General features: G+C 41.4%; 2 protein-coding genes across 2 annotated transcripts; both read right to left on the bottom strand.

Annotated features, from left to right (window-relative positions):
• Positions 1-2,453: 2,453 nt before the first annotated feature.
• Positions 2,454-8,713, bottom strand: mtx2 (metaxin 2). The gene is made up of 10 exons (XM_072436936.1): positions 8,558-8,713; positions 7,765-7,812; positions 7,631-7,677; positions 6,795-6,867; positions 6,635-6,711; positions 6,127-6,219; positions 5,013-5,051; positions 4,813-4,938; positions 4,544-4,620; positions 2,454-3,730 (listed from the first exon to the last, which is right to left on the bottom strand). The coding sequence occupies exons 1-10, from the start codon at positions 8,595-8,597 to the stop codon at positions 3,571-3,573; spliced, it is 780 nt and encodes a 259-aa protein (XP_072293037.1). The 5' UTR covers positions 8,598-8,713; the 3' UTR covers positions 2,454-3,570.
• Positions 8,714-12,048: 3,335 nt separating this feature from the next.
• On the bottom strand, positions 12,049-14,877 carry LOC140351197 (homeobox protein Hox-D4b-like). The gene is made up of 2 exons (XM_072436935.1): positions 14,121-14,877; positions 12,049-13,730 (listed from the first exon to the last, which is right to left on the bottom strand). Exons 1-2 carry the CDS (start codon positions 14,542-14,544, stop codon positions 13,426-13,428), a joined length of 729 nt encoding a protein of 242 aa, XP_072293036.1. The 5' UTR covers positions 14,545-14,877; the 3' UTR covers positions 12,049-13,425.
• Positions 14,878-16,516: the final 1,639 nt, after the last annotated feature.

The raw sequence follows: 16,516 nt of genomic DNA, 5'->3' as shown, positions 1-16,516 counted from the left end.
GGACACCCTGTCCGCTCTGGAGAGCACCTTCAGTGAGAGACTGATCCACCCTCGCTCTTTTAGTCCTACTGTGCAATTACTGTCGTGATTCATGTGCAATTACTGTTCATGTGCAGTTACTGTGCAATTCATGTGCAATTACTGTCGTGATCACATGCAATGGTATTTATTATTTATTTATTTTTATCTTTATTATTTTTCCCCTCCATCCCTTGTTGGGAAATGGGAGGTTTTGTCTATAGGAGTTTTTGTTTATAAGAGATCTTCTACTGAGAGTGTTTTTCAAACTTCCTATAAGTGATATTGTTCAATAAAGGATTATCTAATCTTATCTTGTCTTATCTTAAACACACATGTTCATGTACTGAATTCTCACTCCCTCAATTAAACCAGATAAAAGTTTTAGTTCAGTTTGAAAAGGGTTCCAAACTGTGGGAGCAGCTTAACAGAACGCTCGTTTCCCCAAATCAGTCGACATTGGAGGACAAACAAATCATAAATGTCATATGAGAGCTTTTACCTGTATTATTAGACTTATTCTAGCTTTAGCTGGCTTTAGTCTCACAGCCACGTAAACTTGGAAAAGATTATTTTTGTGCATCGGCAAAATCTGCCTTATGAAGATTTAGAATCATTATTGATTCGATTTTATTATGAAGAAAACATTGATTATGTTTGGGTGACGTCAGCTGCTCTCGTAGCAGACCCTGTGGCCCAAGATGCTCTGAAGTGAACCGGTCTGGGTGAACTGGGGATATTCTTAAATATACCCAGTTCACAAACAGGCAGAGTTTCCAAAAAAAAAAGTGTCTGAAAGCTTTGTGGATCATGTTTATGAATCCAAACTGTTCCTACAGTATCATTTAGCTCTCCCTACATGCTGTTTGGACCAGCACTCGTCTTTAAGAGCCTCACAGTGCTTTTGTGTTAGCTCAGCTCTCTGTGCTGCACATTGTAATCATCATAGTCTCTGTACGGTGGGATGGTGGCTGGCACTCATGTCTCACAGCAAGAAGGTTCAACCTGCAGGTCTGACCAGGCCTTGGGACGTTTGTATGTCTCTCTCTGTGTCCGCATGGGTTGTTTTCCAGCTTTAAGTCCTGACAGAGATCTGACGCTGCACTGTGGCCCCACTTCTCCGGGGACGATAAAGTGTAACAGCCTAACCCTAATTAATGTCATGAGCTGCATACAGGGGAGGGGCACTCTTACCACTCGCACAAGGCCTGTCCACACCGGGCCCGTCCACACTGGGTATGTCCACTGTCCACACCAGGTCTGTCCACACCGGGCCTGTCCACTGTCCACACTGGGCCTGTCCACACCAGGACTGTCCACACTGGGCCCGTCCACACCAGGCCCGTCCACACCGGGCCCGTCCACACCGGGCCTGTCCACACTGGGCCTGTCCGCACCGGGCCCGTCCACACCGGGCCTGTCCACACTGGGCCTGTCCGCACCGATACTTATTTTTTAAGTATCTGGTGAACTCACATTGCTCTTTTATCTAGTGAAGTGAATTCTGAACTCCTTACCCACCCAACAGTGTGTCACATCTGGGTCCCAGCGCTGTGTCCGGGGCCCATTAGCTCTTAGCGGGGCCCGGGGTCACAAATGGTCTGAAGGGCACAGACTTGAGCGGACATGTGCTCTGTTTAGTCTGCCTGTCTAAGCACGGAGCAGAGTAATGAGCAGGCTGTCCATCGCTCAGACGGTGCACAGGGTCACAGCACATGCTCATGACTGACCCTGAGGCAGAGAGAGGCCGTGGAGGGGTGAGGAGCCCCATGAGCGTGTCCACATGACCTCAAGCACATCAGGAGGCCAAGTGTGTCTCACCACTGCCCTGCATCACCAAAGTCATGCAATTCCTGAATTTTCTGAAATATGTCAAGGTGCAGCACAGAAATCTGCATTTTAATGATATGACTTTTTGCAAGCTCCTTCTGTATTAAAGGGGACACATTATGCACAATGTTGCCTCCTCAATATTTTATTCAAAGTTGTATTTTGTCCTGTATTGTCCTGCAACTGCTCCAGTGCTCAGAAAAGTCCTGTTTTCACCTACCACATATCCCCGCCCACATCCCTCTGCTTGTGTCCATGTGGTGGTCGTGTATTGACTTAAACATGAATTCTACGTAAAATATAGACAAGTGTAGTGTTTTTAGGATGAGTATTATTTTTTATAATTCAGAGAGAATTTTCTGCATTATTAGGAAAACAAAAACATTCATCATCTTTCTGGCCTAGTTTTTACATTCTTTATTAGAATTTTGCTGCTCTTTCAATAACAAGATGGTCTACACCGCATCATCTATATTCATATCAGCATCCACCAGAAGTAATTAACTAACAGGTGATAAAATAGTTATGGTTTTAAAATTAGATATAGTTATTTTTTGCTAAACTTGGCACAACATAAATAAAAAATAAGCAATACGCAGAGGTCCTTGTCGTCCAGTGTCTGTTTAATGGAGGCACTTCCCATTTACACATACAACATCTCTCATCATGTTCATGGCGCTTTGCATAAATACAGGCTGGCAGTATATATAAGCCACTTATATATTCCTTCCAAAATAAATCCAGTTGAGGTTTAAAAAAAATAAAATAAAAGTTGTTATTTTAAAACCTGTTCCATGGCCTGGTCCTCAAACCTGCTCGCTTTGTCTTTGTTCTCTTCCAACTAAATTAAATTACTAAAAATAATCTGATGGCACGTTCAATACTTTCATGTCCTAAAAGTAAAAGGAAAAAAAACAAACCCTTTATAATAACTGCACCTTAATAAAGGCATGAACAAAGACGTAATTCAGGCTTAGTAACTACTTATTATGAAGCTTGAATAATTCTTAATAAACTATTTGTTATGATTTAAGTTTTAGTTAATGCTAGTTATTATAAAGTGGTACCAAGACAATTAGCAGAATAAAACGTCTGACCAGGCCAAGGAATTTACAAAAATACAATTTAAAAATGGTGCGTGTGAGTGTTACTAATCTATCCACTATATTCAAATACCACGTGGTGCCCCTTCTATGAGTCCAGGGGTCTCAGGAGTCTTTTGTATCACGAATGTGAAACTGTCAAATGTCATGTTACTTTTGAGCCAAACAAGCAACATTAACATGACTCTGACTCTGAGGGCCAGAACCTGGTCAGAACCTGGTCAGAACCTGGTCAGAACCTGGTCAGAACCTGGTCAGAACCTGTCCCTGAGCCGCAGGTTTGAGGCCCCTGAGCTAGTGTGCCTATCAAAAGAAATAATTTGTGTACATCTTATACTTTTAAAAAGAAAAGCAACGTGCAACATTTTACAGGCTCAAAAAAAGAGTGAGGACAGAAAATGTACTGTGAGGGAATGACACAATGTGGAGTCAGAGGAGAAGATCTGACGAAGACGAGAGGAGGAACGACCAGGGGGTTCTTCAGAAACTCTGAGGAGGACTCGTGGAGGACTCGGGGGAGAGGACTCGGGGAGAGGACTTGGGGGGGAGGAGGACTCGGGGGGACGGGGGGGGGACGGACTCGGGGAGAGGACTTGGGGGGGGAGGACTCGGGGGGGCTTCAGGATGACTTGTCCTCGAAGTATGTCTGTTCGATGCGGCGGCAGAAGGACAGCAGGTTGCTGTAGCCCTTGACCCTCTCGGCGAGCTCGGCGCTGGTCAGTCTGGTGGTCAGGATGGTGAACAGGTGACCAAACACTAAGGCGTCCAGTTCAGTGGGCCTACGAGACAGAGACACAGGACATTCTGTTCAGCGCTGTAGCTTATGTAAGACCACGCCTTTAACTATTCACACTGTGTATTTCTTTACTTATTATTTATCATTATATTATTGTAATTTAGTACTATGTACAACAGCAATAATGACACCATTTTGTTTTTGTTTTTTGAAAAGGGGAAATCAATGTAAATTATCTTTTAACCTCGTTACAACAGTGTTTCTGCATCATTAGTTAACTCAAAGTTGTATTTTGATTGGTTCCTGCATGTTTGAATTAAGTCCTGTTTTCACCCACCCCCTAGCCTCGCCCACATCCCTGTACTTAGTTTTATAAAAATGAAAACTCAGTCATGTTGAGTTGTCATTTATCATGAATAAAAGCACAAAACAATCTGCTGCTTGTTACAGTCAAATTGTGAAAATGCTCATGTCAGTTCAACAGGAAAAACAAATTGTCCCATTTCTATTACGAAGTTGCTTTAGATCAATATTGCAGTTTACAATGTGCAAAATGTAAAATGATGATGTACTTATGTTATAGTTCAATACAACCTGGAAAAAACATGCACAATACAATCTCTGTAAACCCTGGATAATAAACAACTGTTTTAAGCTTTCCATTAAGAATTCTCAACTGACATTCATGACATTCAAACAACTCGATCTTTAAAAATGTTTTTCAGAAATGTATGTCAGATGTATTTGACTCGTTTTGCCATTGTCACATATCTAGTTTACATTTGACCACAAGAGGGTGCTATGAATATGAAGAAATCTCACAAAAACTCTTATAGAAACCAGAGAGAGAACTTACTGTTTGTTGAAGAAGAACGGTTGTGTCCCAAGTCGTTGAGACAGAGCCTGGCAGCACTGGCTCACGTCCTCAAACACCTGACACGACACACACTTTCTTTATATGTGCATTTGTCATTGTTTTAACGTAATACAAAATAAAAGCAAACAGAAGAGAGGGAAAATGCTTCAAACTGGCCCTTATGGCTGCTTTTCTTGCTGCATCTCCCCAAGTATCCATCATCATGTGCCATACTTTCAATCATATCTTTTAAGTGTCGTTGATCTAACCTGATCCAAGGACTTCCCTCCCCAGCCAATGGCGTTCATCTTCTTCCGGACCTCCCACTGCTTCTGATAGGCCAGGGCCAGGCACAGGGGCCACGAGTACGGGCTGCTGTACCTGGGACGTGTGATCTACAGGAGCAACCAAACCTAAGAATCTGGCACTGCAACATCAGAAGTAATAATAAATGCATGTGTTTCCGTACCTCTGCGGCTGTGGCATCGTCACACCACTGAATATACAACTGTAAAGGAAAGAAGAGGGGCTTTTATTAAAGTCATTGTTTCTGGTGAGGAGGAGGAGTCATGTGTATGGCATTAACATTTATACAATTACAGGTGCCGAAACATCTTGACAAACATAAAGTGGTGGAAGAAGCAGTCAATTCTGTTACTTAAGTAAAAGTACAGATACAGGTGTCAAATTATTGCAAGTAATATAAATAAAAGTAGCATATTTACAACTTAAAACCTAAAAATACTTAATGACGTGATCTTGATGAATTATTGTACAGATTTATGGTCAAAGGAAGCTACTGAACCAACAATTTTCACTTTTAATAATCATTTTTATTTCTATATTTTTTGTCAAACCTTTTTACTTTTCAGTTCAAAAAGGCAGTGGAGTAAAACGACCTGCTCTCAGATGTAGTAGAAGTAACACTGTCGAATGTACTGAATACATATACCTAAATATGTTAAGAACAGTACTTTTCCTTTCCAGCACTGCATGCATTCTTACTGTGAGCAGGGTCGCCTCTCCACAGATCTGAACTAAACCAGGTCCAAATCTAGGACTTTCTGTTGCCATGGTAGTAATAAAAGGACTATATTATTATTATTATTATTATTATTATTATTATTATTATTATTATTATTATTATTATTATTATTATTATTATTATTATTATTATTATTATTATTATTATTATTATTATTATTATTATTATTATTATTATTATTATTATTATTATGCGTCATTGGGATGTTTTAAGGTTAAAGGAGACATATTGTTTTTTTCAGGTACTTATTATTGAACTATAACATACATTTTGTTCATTGTAAAATGGAAAATTGATACAAAATAGCTTAGTAATAGGAACAGGTTCATTAACTTCCCACTAAAATGCAGAACTTTCCTTTACCTCACTTTATTGTTGACAAAATGATTACAAAGCATCCCTGAACTTTGTGTTTATGATGAAATATTTGTAATAATCACAACTATGTACAGGGGTGTGGGCGGGGATAGGGGGTAGGTGAAAACAGGAATGTTGCGGGCACTGGAGCCTCAAACATGCAGAGACTAAACACATGTACCTCTGCTGTGAGTAGCATGTTATTGACCAGCTCCATGTAGGCCTTCATCTCAGCCCTCTGCACGTCATCTAGGCCGTCACTGAGGGAGTGGCCCTGCGACCACAAACAGGAAGTCACAAATACAAACATAATACAAACACACAACCCTGATCAGAGACTCAAGAAGCTTTATACAATCATATGTACACGAGGATGATCACGATGAGCTGGAGGAGGAGTTCAAGATCAAATATGTAGAATTAGGTACAATAACACAAATAACAATTCCAACCGATAACCGTAATACTGTTGAAATTATTATCTATCAAAGTTTCACGTTTCAACACAAAATAGTCCTTCCTTTACTACAACCGTGTGGTTCTGATATCGATAACGACCATGTGAAACAATTCAGAGGAGCTAAACTTGTCATATTTTTTAAGCATTGATACTTCAAATGAGGATTTAGTCTCCATACTAGTTTTAGTGCCCACTAGTATTTGTGTATCAATACTTATGTGACTCTCACCTTGGCTTTGGTGAACTGCACTATTGGTCCGAGCTCAGACACCACCTGGTTTCCAACGTGGATGAAGGGAATCTTACCTACAGCAGAGGATTAAAGCTGGTCAGCAAAGTGTGGGTCATGTTTCATGTGGTAAATGAATGGTTTTCACGTGGCTACACACCAGAGGGAGACATAAACTCTGCATTGGCTTTACAAACCACTTGCACAGGAAGTCCACACATCCTCAGGTAAGCCTGCGTGAACAAGCAGAACAAGTCTTAGATGAATGTTAGACACAAGCTTATTAGTCTAGATGTGGTCAAATATGTGGTCAAATATCTTATGTGAATAAAGATTGAGAGTCAGTAATTTTAAGTGTCAAATATCAGCTTGTATCTTTGGAATCTACCGACAATCAGAGTTTCACTGCTCAGTCTGAAATAAAGGTTCAAAAGTTAGGCTGAGTTTAATACATACTTCAGTTTAGCAGTGTGAAAATCAGGCACCCCCAAACTCAAAAATGCAGCCATTTAGTTTGTATTTTGGAGCTTAATAGTGCAAAAGTATTTACAAGTAAATTAGAATAAGCAGTAGTGGAAAAGCACTGTAAGAGCGACCAGTTACCATTTTAGTATTTTAATATAGGGGAGAATAATTGTTTGCTTCGTCCAACCACTTTTCAGAATGGTTTATAAGAAGTACTCCTGTACCTTTAACATATCTATTAGTTATTTTTTGGAAATGTAATAAAACATTTAAACTCAAAAGCGTCCTGAACATTGGATGTCATTTGTAGTTGTTGTTTTTTTAGACAAATTTAAATAAAATAAAAAAATGGCATGCTTAGTTCTAGACACAAAAAGAAAGAAATTGTTTGCCAAATGGGTCCGGTGTCAGGGTCCGGTGTCAGGGTCCGGTGTCAGGGTCCGGTGTCAGGGTCCGGTGTCAGGGTCCGGTGTCAGGGTCCGGTGTCAGGGTCCGGTGTCAGGGTCCGTGTGTTTTCAGCCCAAACTTCACCTGAACTGCCAGCGACGACGCACAGTCCGACAGTAGAATCTGCTCATCTGTGAAAGAAAAGACAAACATTAAGATGTGTTTTTCCCAGTGGTCTTCAGGTCACATCTTCAGGTCAGGTCAGGTTAGGATCTTACCCTTGAGAGGCTGGTACAGTGTCGCACTCTCAGGCCAGGGTTCAGCAGCTGCTCAGCCCGACAAAACACAAGCACGAGAGCGGTTAAACATAGAGGTGTAAAAACAAGGCCAGGGCCGTCTCAATTCTATCACAGATTAGTCGCAATTAATACATTAACTGGTAGCCTTAGATTGGACCATGTCACAGAATGTTACGAAAGACCTTTTATTTATTCTGTAAGTATACATTTTTTTATTCTTCACATTTGTTTGAATTATGACGCTGAATGAATCAGATTTGATTTATCACATGCTACAAGTAAAAGTCTGGTACATCTTTGCTTTTAGCTCTCTGGCGTTTTGCAAAAGTAGCTCTCAAGGCACTTTTCATCCACAAGAGGGCGCACAACGCGGGGGGAAATTACACTGCTAAACCACAGAAGGAGACGTCGCCATTTTGGCTCTAACTCGGTTTGGTTGCAGAATGTCAACAAAATAAACACAAATATATGCTAATGTATTCATGGAGTAAAACACACACTTTTCCAGCAGACTGAAGATTTTCATTTTTATCCGAGACTGCTCGTTTATGTTTGCAAGTCTGAAACCCCAAACAGTAGAAAAAATGAGCTGATTATAATGAGAATAAATGATTTACACCGTATATTCTGTCCCATCGTTGCACTTCTGGATTAGACGCTTAAAATGACAATGGCAGATCATAATAGTGCTGTTGGGTAAAGCAGGACAGCACTGAAATCATGAGCTAGTTTAGTGTTGATTCTGCTGAAACACAAGGTCCAAACACGTTACCTGCCATCTGCGACACGAACGCCTCAGCCGCCAGAGACATGGTGCTGAGGAAGATCAGTCCAAACCACAAGAAGATAAGGTATAAAAGGACAAGCAAGTTTAAGGGCAAATGCTGATCTACTGACTCCAGCTGGTCCGTCCTGGATCTGTGTCCCCGAGAGCACACACACTACCGTCTAAGGTTCCGCCGATGTGGCCAGTGTGTAGAATAGTTATAGTTACAGTTTTTTACGATTGAATAAACACAATTTTGATTGTTTTGTTTTATTTAGCAAAACCACAAACCCAATTAGCAAAACACCTTAGCTCCTTTGCAAAAGGAAACACTCTTGTAAAAACTCTACACTAATTTATCAAAACCATATTTTTTTACCATATGAAACACACACGTTGCATACTATGTTTGCACCAGTTACACACCAGTTACACACCAGTTACACATCAGTTACACACCAGTTACACATCAGTTACACACCAGTTACACACCAGTTACACACTGCTGTTGAAAACCTTAAACACTTTCGGCTAATTCTGCTTCTAAGTGCACAGAGTCGTGTGGGTGAAGTACACAGTGAATTTGCAAAACATCGCTCGGATTGAACTGTAAACACAATATCTGCTCACACTTTGTGCAAAACATCACACACAGTGAACACTAAACACACTTGTGTGTGTTACTGTAGACACCACACAGGAAACAAGACTAATGCTGTTGACAGTGTCATTTATTATTTTTCATATACTCAAGCCAACATGGCAAAAAAAAACATTTCCCAGTTTTCATGAACATTACATTTTATCCAGTACAAAAAGAAGAACTCCCCAAAAAAGAAAACACAGTACAGTTGGACCTCTTCTCCTTTCAGCTTCACCTCCTCCTGCTTGAAGTCTTCCTCTTCCTCGACCTCCACCTCCACCTCTACCTCTGGCACAGCCTCTGGCATGGCCTCTGCCTCCTTCTTCTTCTCCTCCTCTGATTCCCCTTCTCATCTTCACTCTTCCTCTTCCTCTTCCTTCCACTTTGTTTCAGTTTGGTGAACTCACCTGCTGCATTTTTATAGTGCTTAAACCTGATCGGTGTGTCTACAATTAAGCGATCTTGTGTTTGCGCGCCTGATGACAGTGTTCAATCAATGGGTGTGGTCATTTGACAGTCAGTGCTTTAGAATTGCAAGAAAGTGACATCTTGATAAACTTCTGTGTCTAAATACATACAAGTGTGTTGAGTGTTGTAAATCACTGTGTGTATTGTTTTGCACAAAGTGTGAACTGACTTATTGTGTTTACAGTGGTGCAAATCTGAGGGAGAGTTTGGCTCCTTGAGTGTAAGGTTTTGATAATTGGGCAAAACTTTAGATTTGAGTGTTTATTCAATCGTAATAAACTGTAATAATATAGTGACTACATAATACATTACGTGATAATACATTACGATACAAAGCATATTATGCTTATGTAAAGCATATATAAAAAAATGTGTGTGTGTGTGTGTGTGTGTGCGTGTGTGTGTGTGTGTGGGTGTGTGTGTGTGTGTGTGTGTGTGTGTGTGTGGGTGTGTGTGTGTGTGTGTGTGTGTGTGTGGGTGTGTGTGTGGGGGTGTGTGTGTGTGAAAACAAATGAGTCATCATTCTTTTATTTATGTATTTATTTAAAAAAAAAAAAACATAGGGGACCAAATCAGGCAATAAGAGGGCAGCACCCAACGTAAAGAAGGAATAAATCCTATTGAGTCCAAAATAAAAATCCCATTTTGTCCATTGTCTGTTAATTTTGTCTATTTTCAAGTGTAGTCCAGAAGTTATTTTTTTCCATTGTGCATATGCCAGTTATAATATAAGTCCAGGTCTTGTCGTCAGAGCAGTTTGTGTCATCCATCTTTTTGTGAGGGCCTTTTTCCCAGCTGCAAGGACTGTTCCAGAGATATCCATGTATTGTGTCCATGGTGGGGGCATTGTTGTCACCATGCATCGCTTTGTTATATATTTCTATCTACTCCGGAGCATGTTTCAAAATGTAATCAATACATAATTCTAAAAAGCAAATCAATGCTATTGTCATATACAAACATTATAATACCTTTGTTGGTTATACAGATGAAGGACTGCAGTTTCGTATACTTCCACCAGATGACGTCCTTGTTTTTGCACTGCTCGCAGTCCAGTCCTGTGTTACTGATGCTGAGGATGTATCTGCATCTGCTTATGTGTTTGGTTCCAATCTATCCAACCAGGTTTATCTATATTCCTCATCATAGCCTTCATCCTACTTTAAATTTCATTTTTTGTTTTACGTAATGAATAGGCTATGCTTGCACTGCGGTGGCTGCTGCCTTCTCTTCACCACGTCTTACTAAACACACGTAGATGCGCTTGTTGTGGCACTGCAGTGGGGGATAGATATGTCTCTGTCAGCGCTGCTCCGGCCTGAACTGAGTCTCCCACGGAAGCCACCAATTACTGCTCTCAGCGCTCATTTCCCTCGACGTCCACCGCGCACATGGCCTCTGTGTGTGTGTGTGTGTGTGTGTGTGTGTGTGTTGTGTTGTGTGACATTATAATGAAGTTTCCCAATATACATGTGACATATCTGTATTATTGTATGTGCGTTTAGAAAAAGCGGGAAATGCTGCAAACTGTGCGTAAAGTATGCGTAAAAGGACATGATATTGGAGTGTAATTGGGAACGTGGTGTAATGTGCTCGTCTATATGCCACGTATATGTCTTGAGGCAATGTGCGTTTTTGTAAAAAGCCATCCGTAATAAGCTGTCCATAAATCGTGTATATCATTTTGAACTTGTGATATAGTTGAAAATGTAAGCACTTGCATGAAAGGAAACGTCATTTGGGTGTAGTTTTATGTTCAGATGTTCTCATGACGCCTCTAATGCATTTTAATGCCGTAAGATATGTCGAAATCAAATAGAAATTGCTATTTGAATGGTCACACTTACCAAATGGCACGCAATTTCCTCTACAAACCAGACATATCCTGCCTTATTATGTATAAAACATGCCTCTGCAATGTACGTGATTCTATAATGTTTATCAGCTCATATTAACGTCTTCTCCCATATGTCAATGTGTTTCAAATGTGACCGTTGAACTGAACAATCAAAACACAAATCGCAAATCGAATCACAATTGCATTGCTTATGAGAAAACATGCAGTTAGATTTTTTATTATTTCGTAAAATTGCTCAGCCTACAGTGCATTTAATGAAATTGTGGGTTTATTCTGATCACTGGTGAAGCCCCCGGGAGATAATGTCGTCGCATTTATATTAAACCTGCAGCAGATCTAATGTTGTATTGGTGTTACCTTCCTTCCTTCCATCGACCTTAGGCCCAAGTGATTTGTAGCTGGGACAGAGATCTATTATGGCACAGATGCTCACTCTTGGCTAAAGGGTACAATGGATTTTCCTTGCTGCAAATCAATAGCGCGCACCACACAACCCGACAAAAAGGAACAGAAAAACACGAAACTTAGCACAACTTGTGTTTTTATTGTTTCTTCTAGTATCAAAAACATTTTCACATATAAAATCTGCTCAAACAAAAACAATAATGATGCATACTAAGAATAAAATACACGTCTAATAATAATTCAGACACATAAAATAAGTACTGGCGTAGACTAATAATAACACAATAGCATAATAAACTGGAATGCAAAGCTAAATGGTGCCATTTTGAGAGAATTTTTTAAAGCTCTCGTTGCTCTGTAAACAGCTCCAGGAAAAAGATGTTCATGAATAAAACCATGTAAACCCTGAGAACGGAATGATGGGGAAATAATAACTGTGCCAAATCAAACCTCTTAAAGAACTTGTTTTTCTTTGTATCTCGTGCGTAAAAACATTCCCAAACGCAAAGTTGTTGTTTTTTTCTTGTGAGAAATACCCGTCCTGCTCAGTCCGGTGTGTGTGTAACATAAATAGTCTTTGTACAGTGCAGGGCGCAGCATTTGGTGCAGTCTCGGGTCGTTTGGTCGTGTTTTCCTTAGCGCCAGTTTGTGGGAGCAACATTCTTTTCGTGTTCATAAATTACTCAGGTCTAGGTAGCTCATAGAAAAACCCTGTACGTGTGTTAGTTTACCCTGTAGAAATCAAACCCTGTTTTGTCCAAAATTCCACCTCTCATTCTTTTCACGTCAGATGGGAGTTTGGCGACTTTGCTTTTGGCTTTTGAGTTGGTAAATATTAATTTAGGATGACCATATTTCCAAATTATTATTTTTTTACTCTCATAGACCTGCTGATAAATGTATGTGCGTCTTTATAAAAAAGAAAATATAATGATAAAAAAGTGGCCACTTGATTCTAATTTTCAAATGGAGATATGGTCAACCTATTTTATTTTGGACCTGTCCTGTCACTTGGGATGTCATGATATCAAATTCTAGTGTTACGATTATTGTGAGAAGAAACATAATTCACGATTGTTGGCACCATGACCGAACAACAGTGAAATCTTACATTTTCTCTCTTTCAAATTGTCCAGATCAACACTTTTCACATGATCAGTGCTTCTAAAATGGCAATGATTATTATTGTTTGATTCTTATTGTGTCCTGAATAATCACGATAATCAATTCACCGAATACTCTTTGACATCCCGTCGTGTCACGTGACCTGCAGCACTAAATGGAAGACATTCATCATGAAATCAAATAGAAAAATATTCTGATGCAACTTCAAGGCTAAATATCGATATGACACGTACATGTAAAGATAAAGTAAAAGTAACAATGTTCAAAAGCCTAGTCTGCCTCTCCTGCTCAGCACCGCGCGCCGCGTCACCAGAGTTCTACCGGAGCGGCCCCGGGCCATGCTGTGCACCCGCGCCCGCAGCCTCACACCGCGACTCAGACCGTGATGACGGCCTTCTCCCGCTCCACGCCTCCGCTGCTCTCCGCCGCCGCTGCCGCCGCCTTCTTCTTGCGTCCTTTGGTGTTTGGCAGCTTGTGGTCCTTCTTCCAGCGCATGCGTCGGTTCTGGAACCAAACCTTGACCTGGCGCTCGGAGAGGCAGAGAGTGTGCGCCACCTCCACCCGTCTGCGGCGCGTGAGGTAGCGGCTGAAGTGGAACTCCTTCTCCAGCTCCAGGACCTGCTGGCGCGTGTAGGCCGTGCGTAAACGTTTGGGCTCCGGACCCATGTGGTTTGGGTTCACTGCACGGAGATGGAGATAGAAAATGAGACCGGACATCATCATTACCGTTTCATTAAGAGTGAATGCTTTTCTGTCTATTAGTTTGGAAGGTAATTATCGCCCTGAGCTGCACTAAATCTGTAAGCAGCAAATGTTCAACAAGCCATGTGAACTTTTGAAGCTGCACCATCACAACACCTCCAGCTTTGACACACACACATACACACACACACACACACACATACATACACACGTATACACACGTACGTTTGGCCAGAGCTATAAAACTTTATGGGGCAATAACTCTCTCTGACTTTCACTAAGATCATAAATAATTCCGACCCCAAATAGAAATGCAAATGTGCAGTTAAGCGCAGATGAAACAGCCGGGCCTCGAGTCAGACACTTACCGTGCGCCACATGCACCTTCTTCATCCAGGGATACACCACGATAGGCGGCTTGTCTTTCACCAGGCAGCCCGCCTTCCTCTGCACCTGAACGGGCTTGGAGCACGTCATCCAGGCCTCACACTGCAGGTAGCCCTCCTTGGCCACTCGCTCCTGCTCCGTGAATCCGGGGAAGTGTCCAGTCGGATGCTGCTCCTTGCCCTGGTCCTCCCGGAGCGGGCCCTGCACAGAGTGGACATAGGCGGCTTGTTGTGGTGTGTACGGAGGTGGAGGGGGGTGCACGCCGGACTGATAGCCCCCTCCATAAGTACCACTGTCCGGAGGGTTGTTGTAATACCCCCCTTGGTCACTAAAATTACTGTAATCTTCTTCACAAGGCGGGAACTGCGGCTCAGCGTATTTACAGCTCACCACGTACGACTCCATGATTGATTTATAGCGAGGCTAGCACGAGAATACTAATTTTTCTTTCTCTCCCCTCTCTCTGTCTCTTTTCCCCCCTCTGGCATCAAGCCATCCTGAGGCTGTCAAATAGACGGACAGCCACGCGGGGCACGTGACCCCGAGGCTGGCCAATCAGAAGCGGCACTTCGCCTTGTTTATGTCTCATGTAATGGGATAATTTGAGGGAAAAATGTTCATTATATGGAGCTAATGAAGACGTGCTGCTGGAAAAGGCTCATCTGATCCGCGCTCACACAACAACAGCCTTAATGGACTTTTAAAAGGACACAGTGGAAATATCCAACCCGAATATTTACAATGTGTCAGGCCTATTTCTCAACGACACAATAAGAACTAAAAGTGACTGGCCAGAGCGCGTATTCGCAGTATGAATATGCATCTCCAATTTTGCACAAATAACCCGGAATATTGGTGGATTTTGATCAATTAAATGACATATATGATCAATTATCACAACTATTACGCAAAACAGCAACTAACGATTATTTTAGTAGTCGACTATAGTCAGCGATTATTTCTATTGTGCATTGAGACTTGTAACATTTTAAACAAATGCAGGTTGAAATTTATAATGATAAAACTTCTAGATAGAGAATATTTGGAATATAAGAAATAGTAACATTAATACAAAGACATTTTGGTTTAATAATGCCGCTTTCTTTGTTATAAAAAGGCTTTTCCGTATGTGTTTATTCACATAACCATCGAAATTATCAAAATAATACAAGTTTTTAAAAAATATGGTGAACTAGTAACGATTGGTCGAGTAATCGTTGCAGCCGTAACTTCTCCATAAGACATAAAGCCCATTCCTTACATAGAGAGGCTTGATGACGCCAAGACATGTATATTCAGTTCAGTCGCGTTTAATCGTAAATATAATCACATTGTTTCCCATTTTGGTGCGGCAGTGCTTTTCTTTAGAGTCACATTTGGCCACTTTTCTTTTTATTGACTGATGTTTTCATGTTTGTGACGCTCTTAAGCCAAACGAATGGACCGTAATCCGACCATTGTTTATCTGAGACATAACTCAAGTCCCTCTATAAATCTGTCTATCCGCGCGCATCCCCCACCCACTCCGAGCAGCACCTATTGAAGAAGCGCGCCGAGGACTGTAATTTATGACTTTTTGCGGCCTGAGTTGAACCCCCCACCCAGATGGTCCTTTTTCTGAAAAATTAATCTGGCCCGTATTGAACGACTTGGGTCATATTTGGCCTTGTGTGTGGCAACCAAAAGGCGTCGGTCCAGTTGAATTGAAGAAAGCGCATAAAGAGTGCCAGACAGTGACTAGTTGTGGATGGCTTTGTTACGCAGGGGTCAGATCGAGGTGTCCGCCGATGACTCGGCCTTCACACGGCCCCAAACGCGTAAAAAATGACACCGACGTGAACAGAGACGTGCCAAGACGTTGGAGAAATGAGGAGAAATAATGTGATAGAGGTTTAATCAATGCCAACGCACGAACAGAATGCGTAATGCCAATAGGATAACCCCCTTTACGCATTTGGCACAACGCAGCTCCTCTTTCTCTGCGTGAAGATAAATGACAGGAGATGAGAATGATCCGTGTAGCTAGGTTATACATCCCAGGAGGAGTGGGTCCGGGATTTCACGAGGATCTCTTTTTTTTTTTTGACAGCAGCTGCTCCAGGAGGTGCTCGGGCCAAACGTGTTGTAATATTAGCTTTTGGTAAAGACGGTTTAATCTAAGGTCTTGGCAGGGCTCAGTGAAAGAGCTAAATGGGTTGAACCTGTTTGATCCGCGATGCATTTGGGGTTTCTGAGGCTGATACTGCAGGTTTTGTTGTCTTGAAATGTGCAAACGCCTTATATGTCACACTTCTGATCAGCTGTTATTGGTTTCCCATGTTTTTTTCAGTTAGAAAAAAAAAAAGTTGCGTTAAAAATGTGTAAATTGCGTGTGAGT

This window comes from Eucyclogobius newberryi, unplaced genomic scaffold (assembly GCF_026437365.1).
Source record: "Eucyclogobius newberryi isolate DKJ021-1_F unplaced genomic scaffold, fEucNew1.0.hap1 SCAF_8, whole genome shotgun sequence".
Taxonomy (NCBI): domain Eukaryota; kingdom Metazoa; phylum Chordata; class Actinopteri; order Gobiiformes; family Gobiidae; genus Eucyclogobius; species Eucyclogobius newberryi.
The sequence above is the reverse complement of the archived record's forward strand: the minus strand, read 5'-3'. Positions and strand labels throughout refer to the sequence as shown.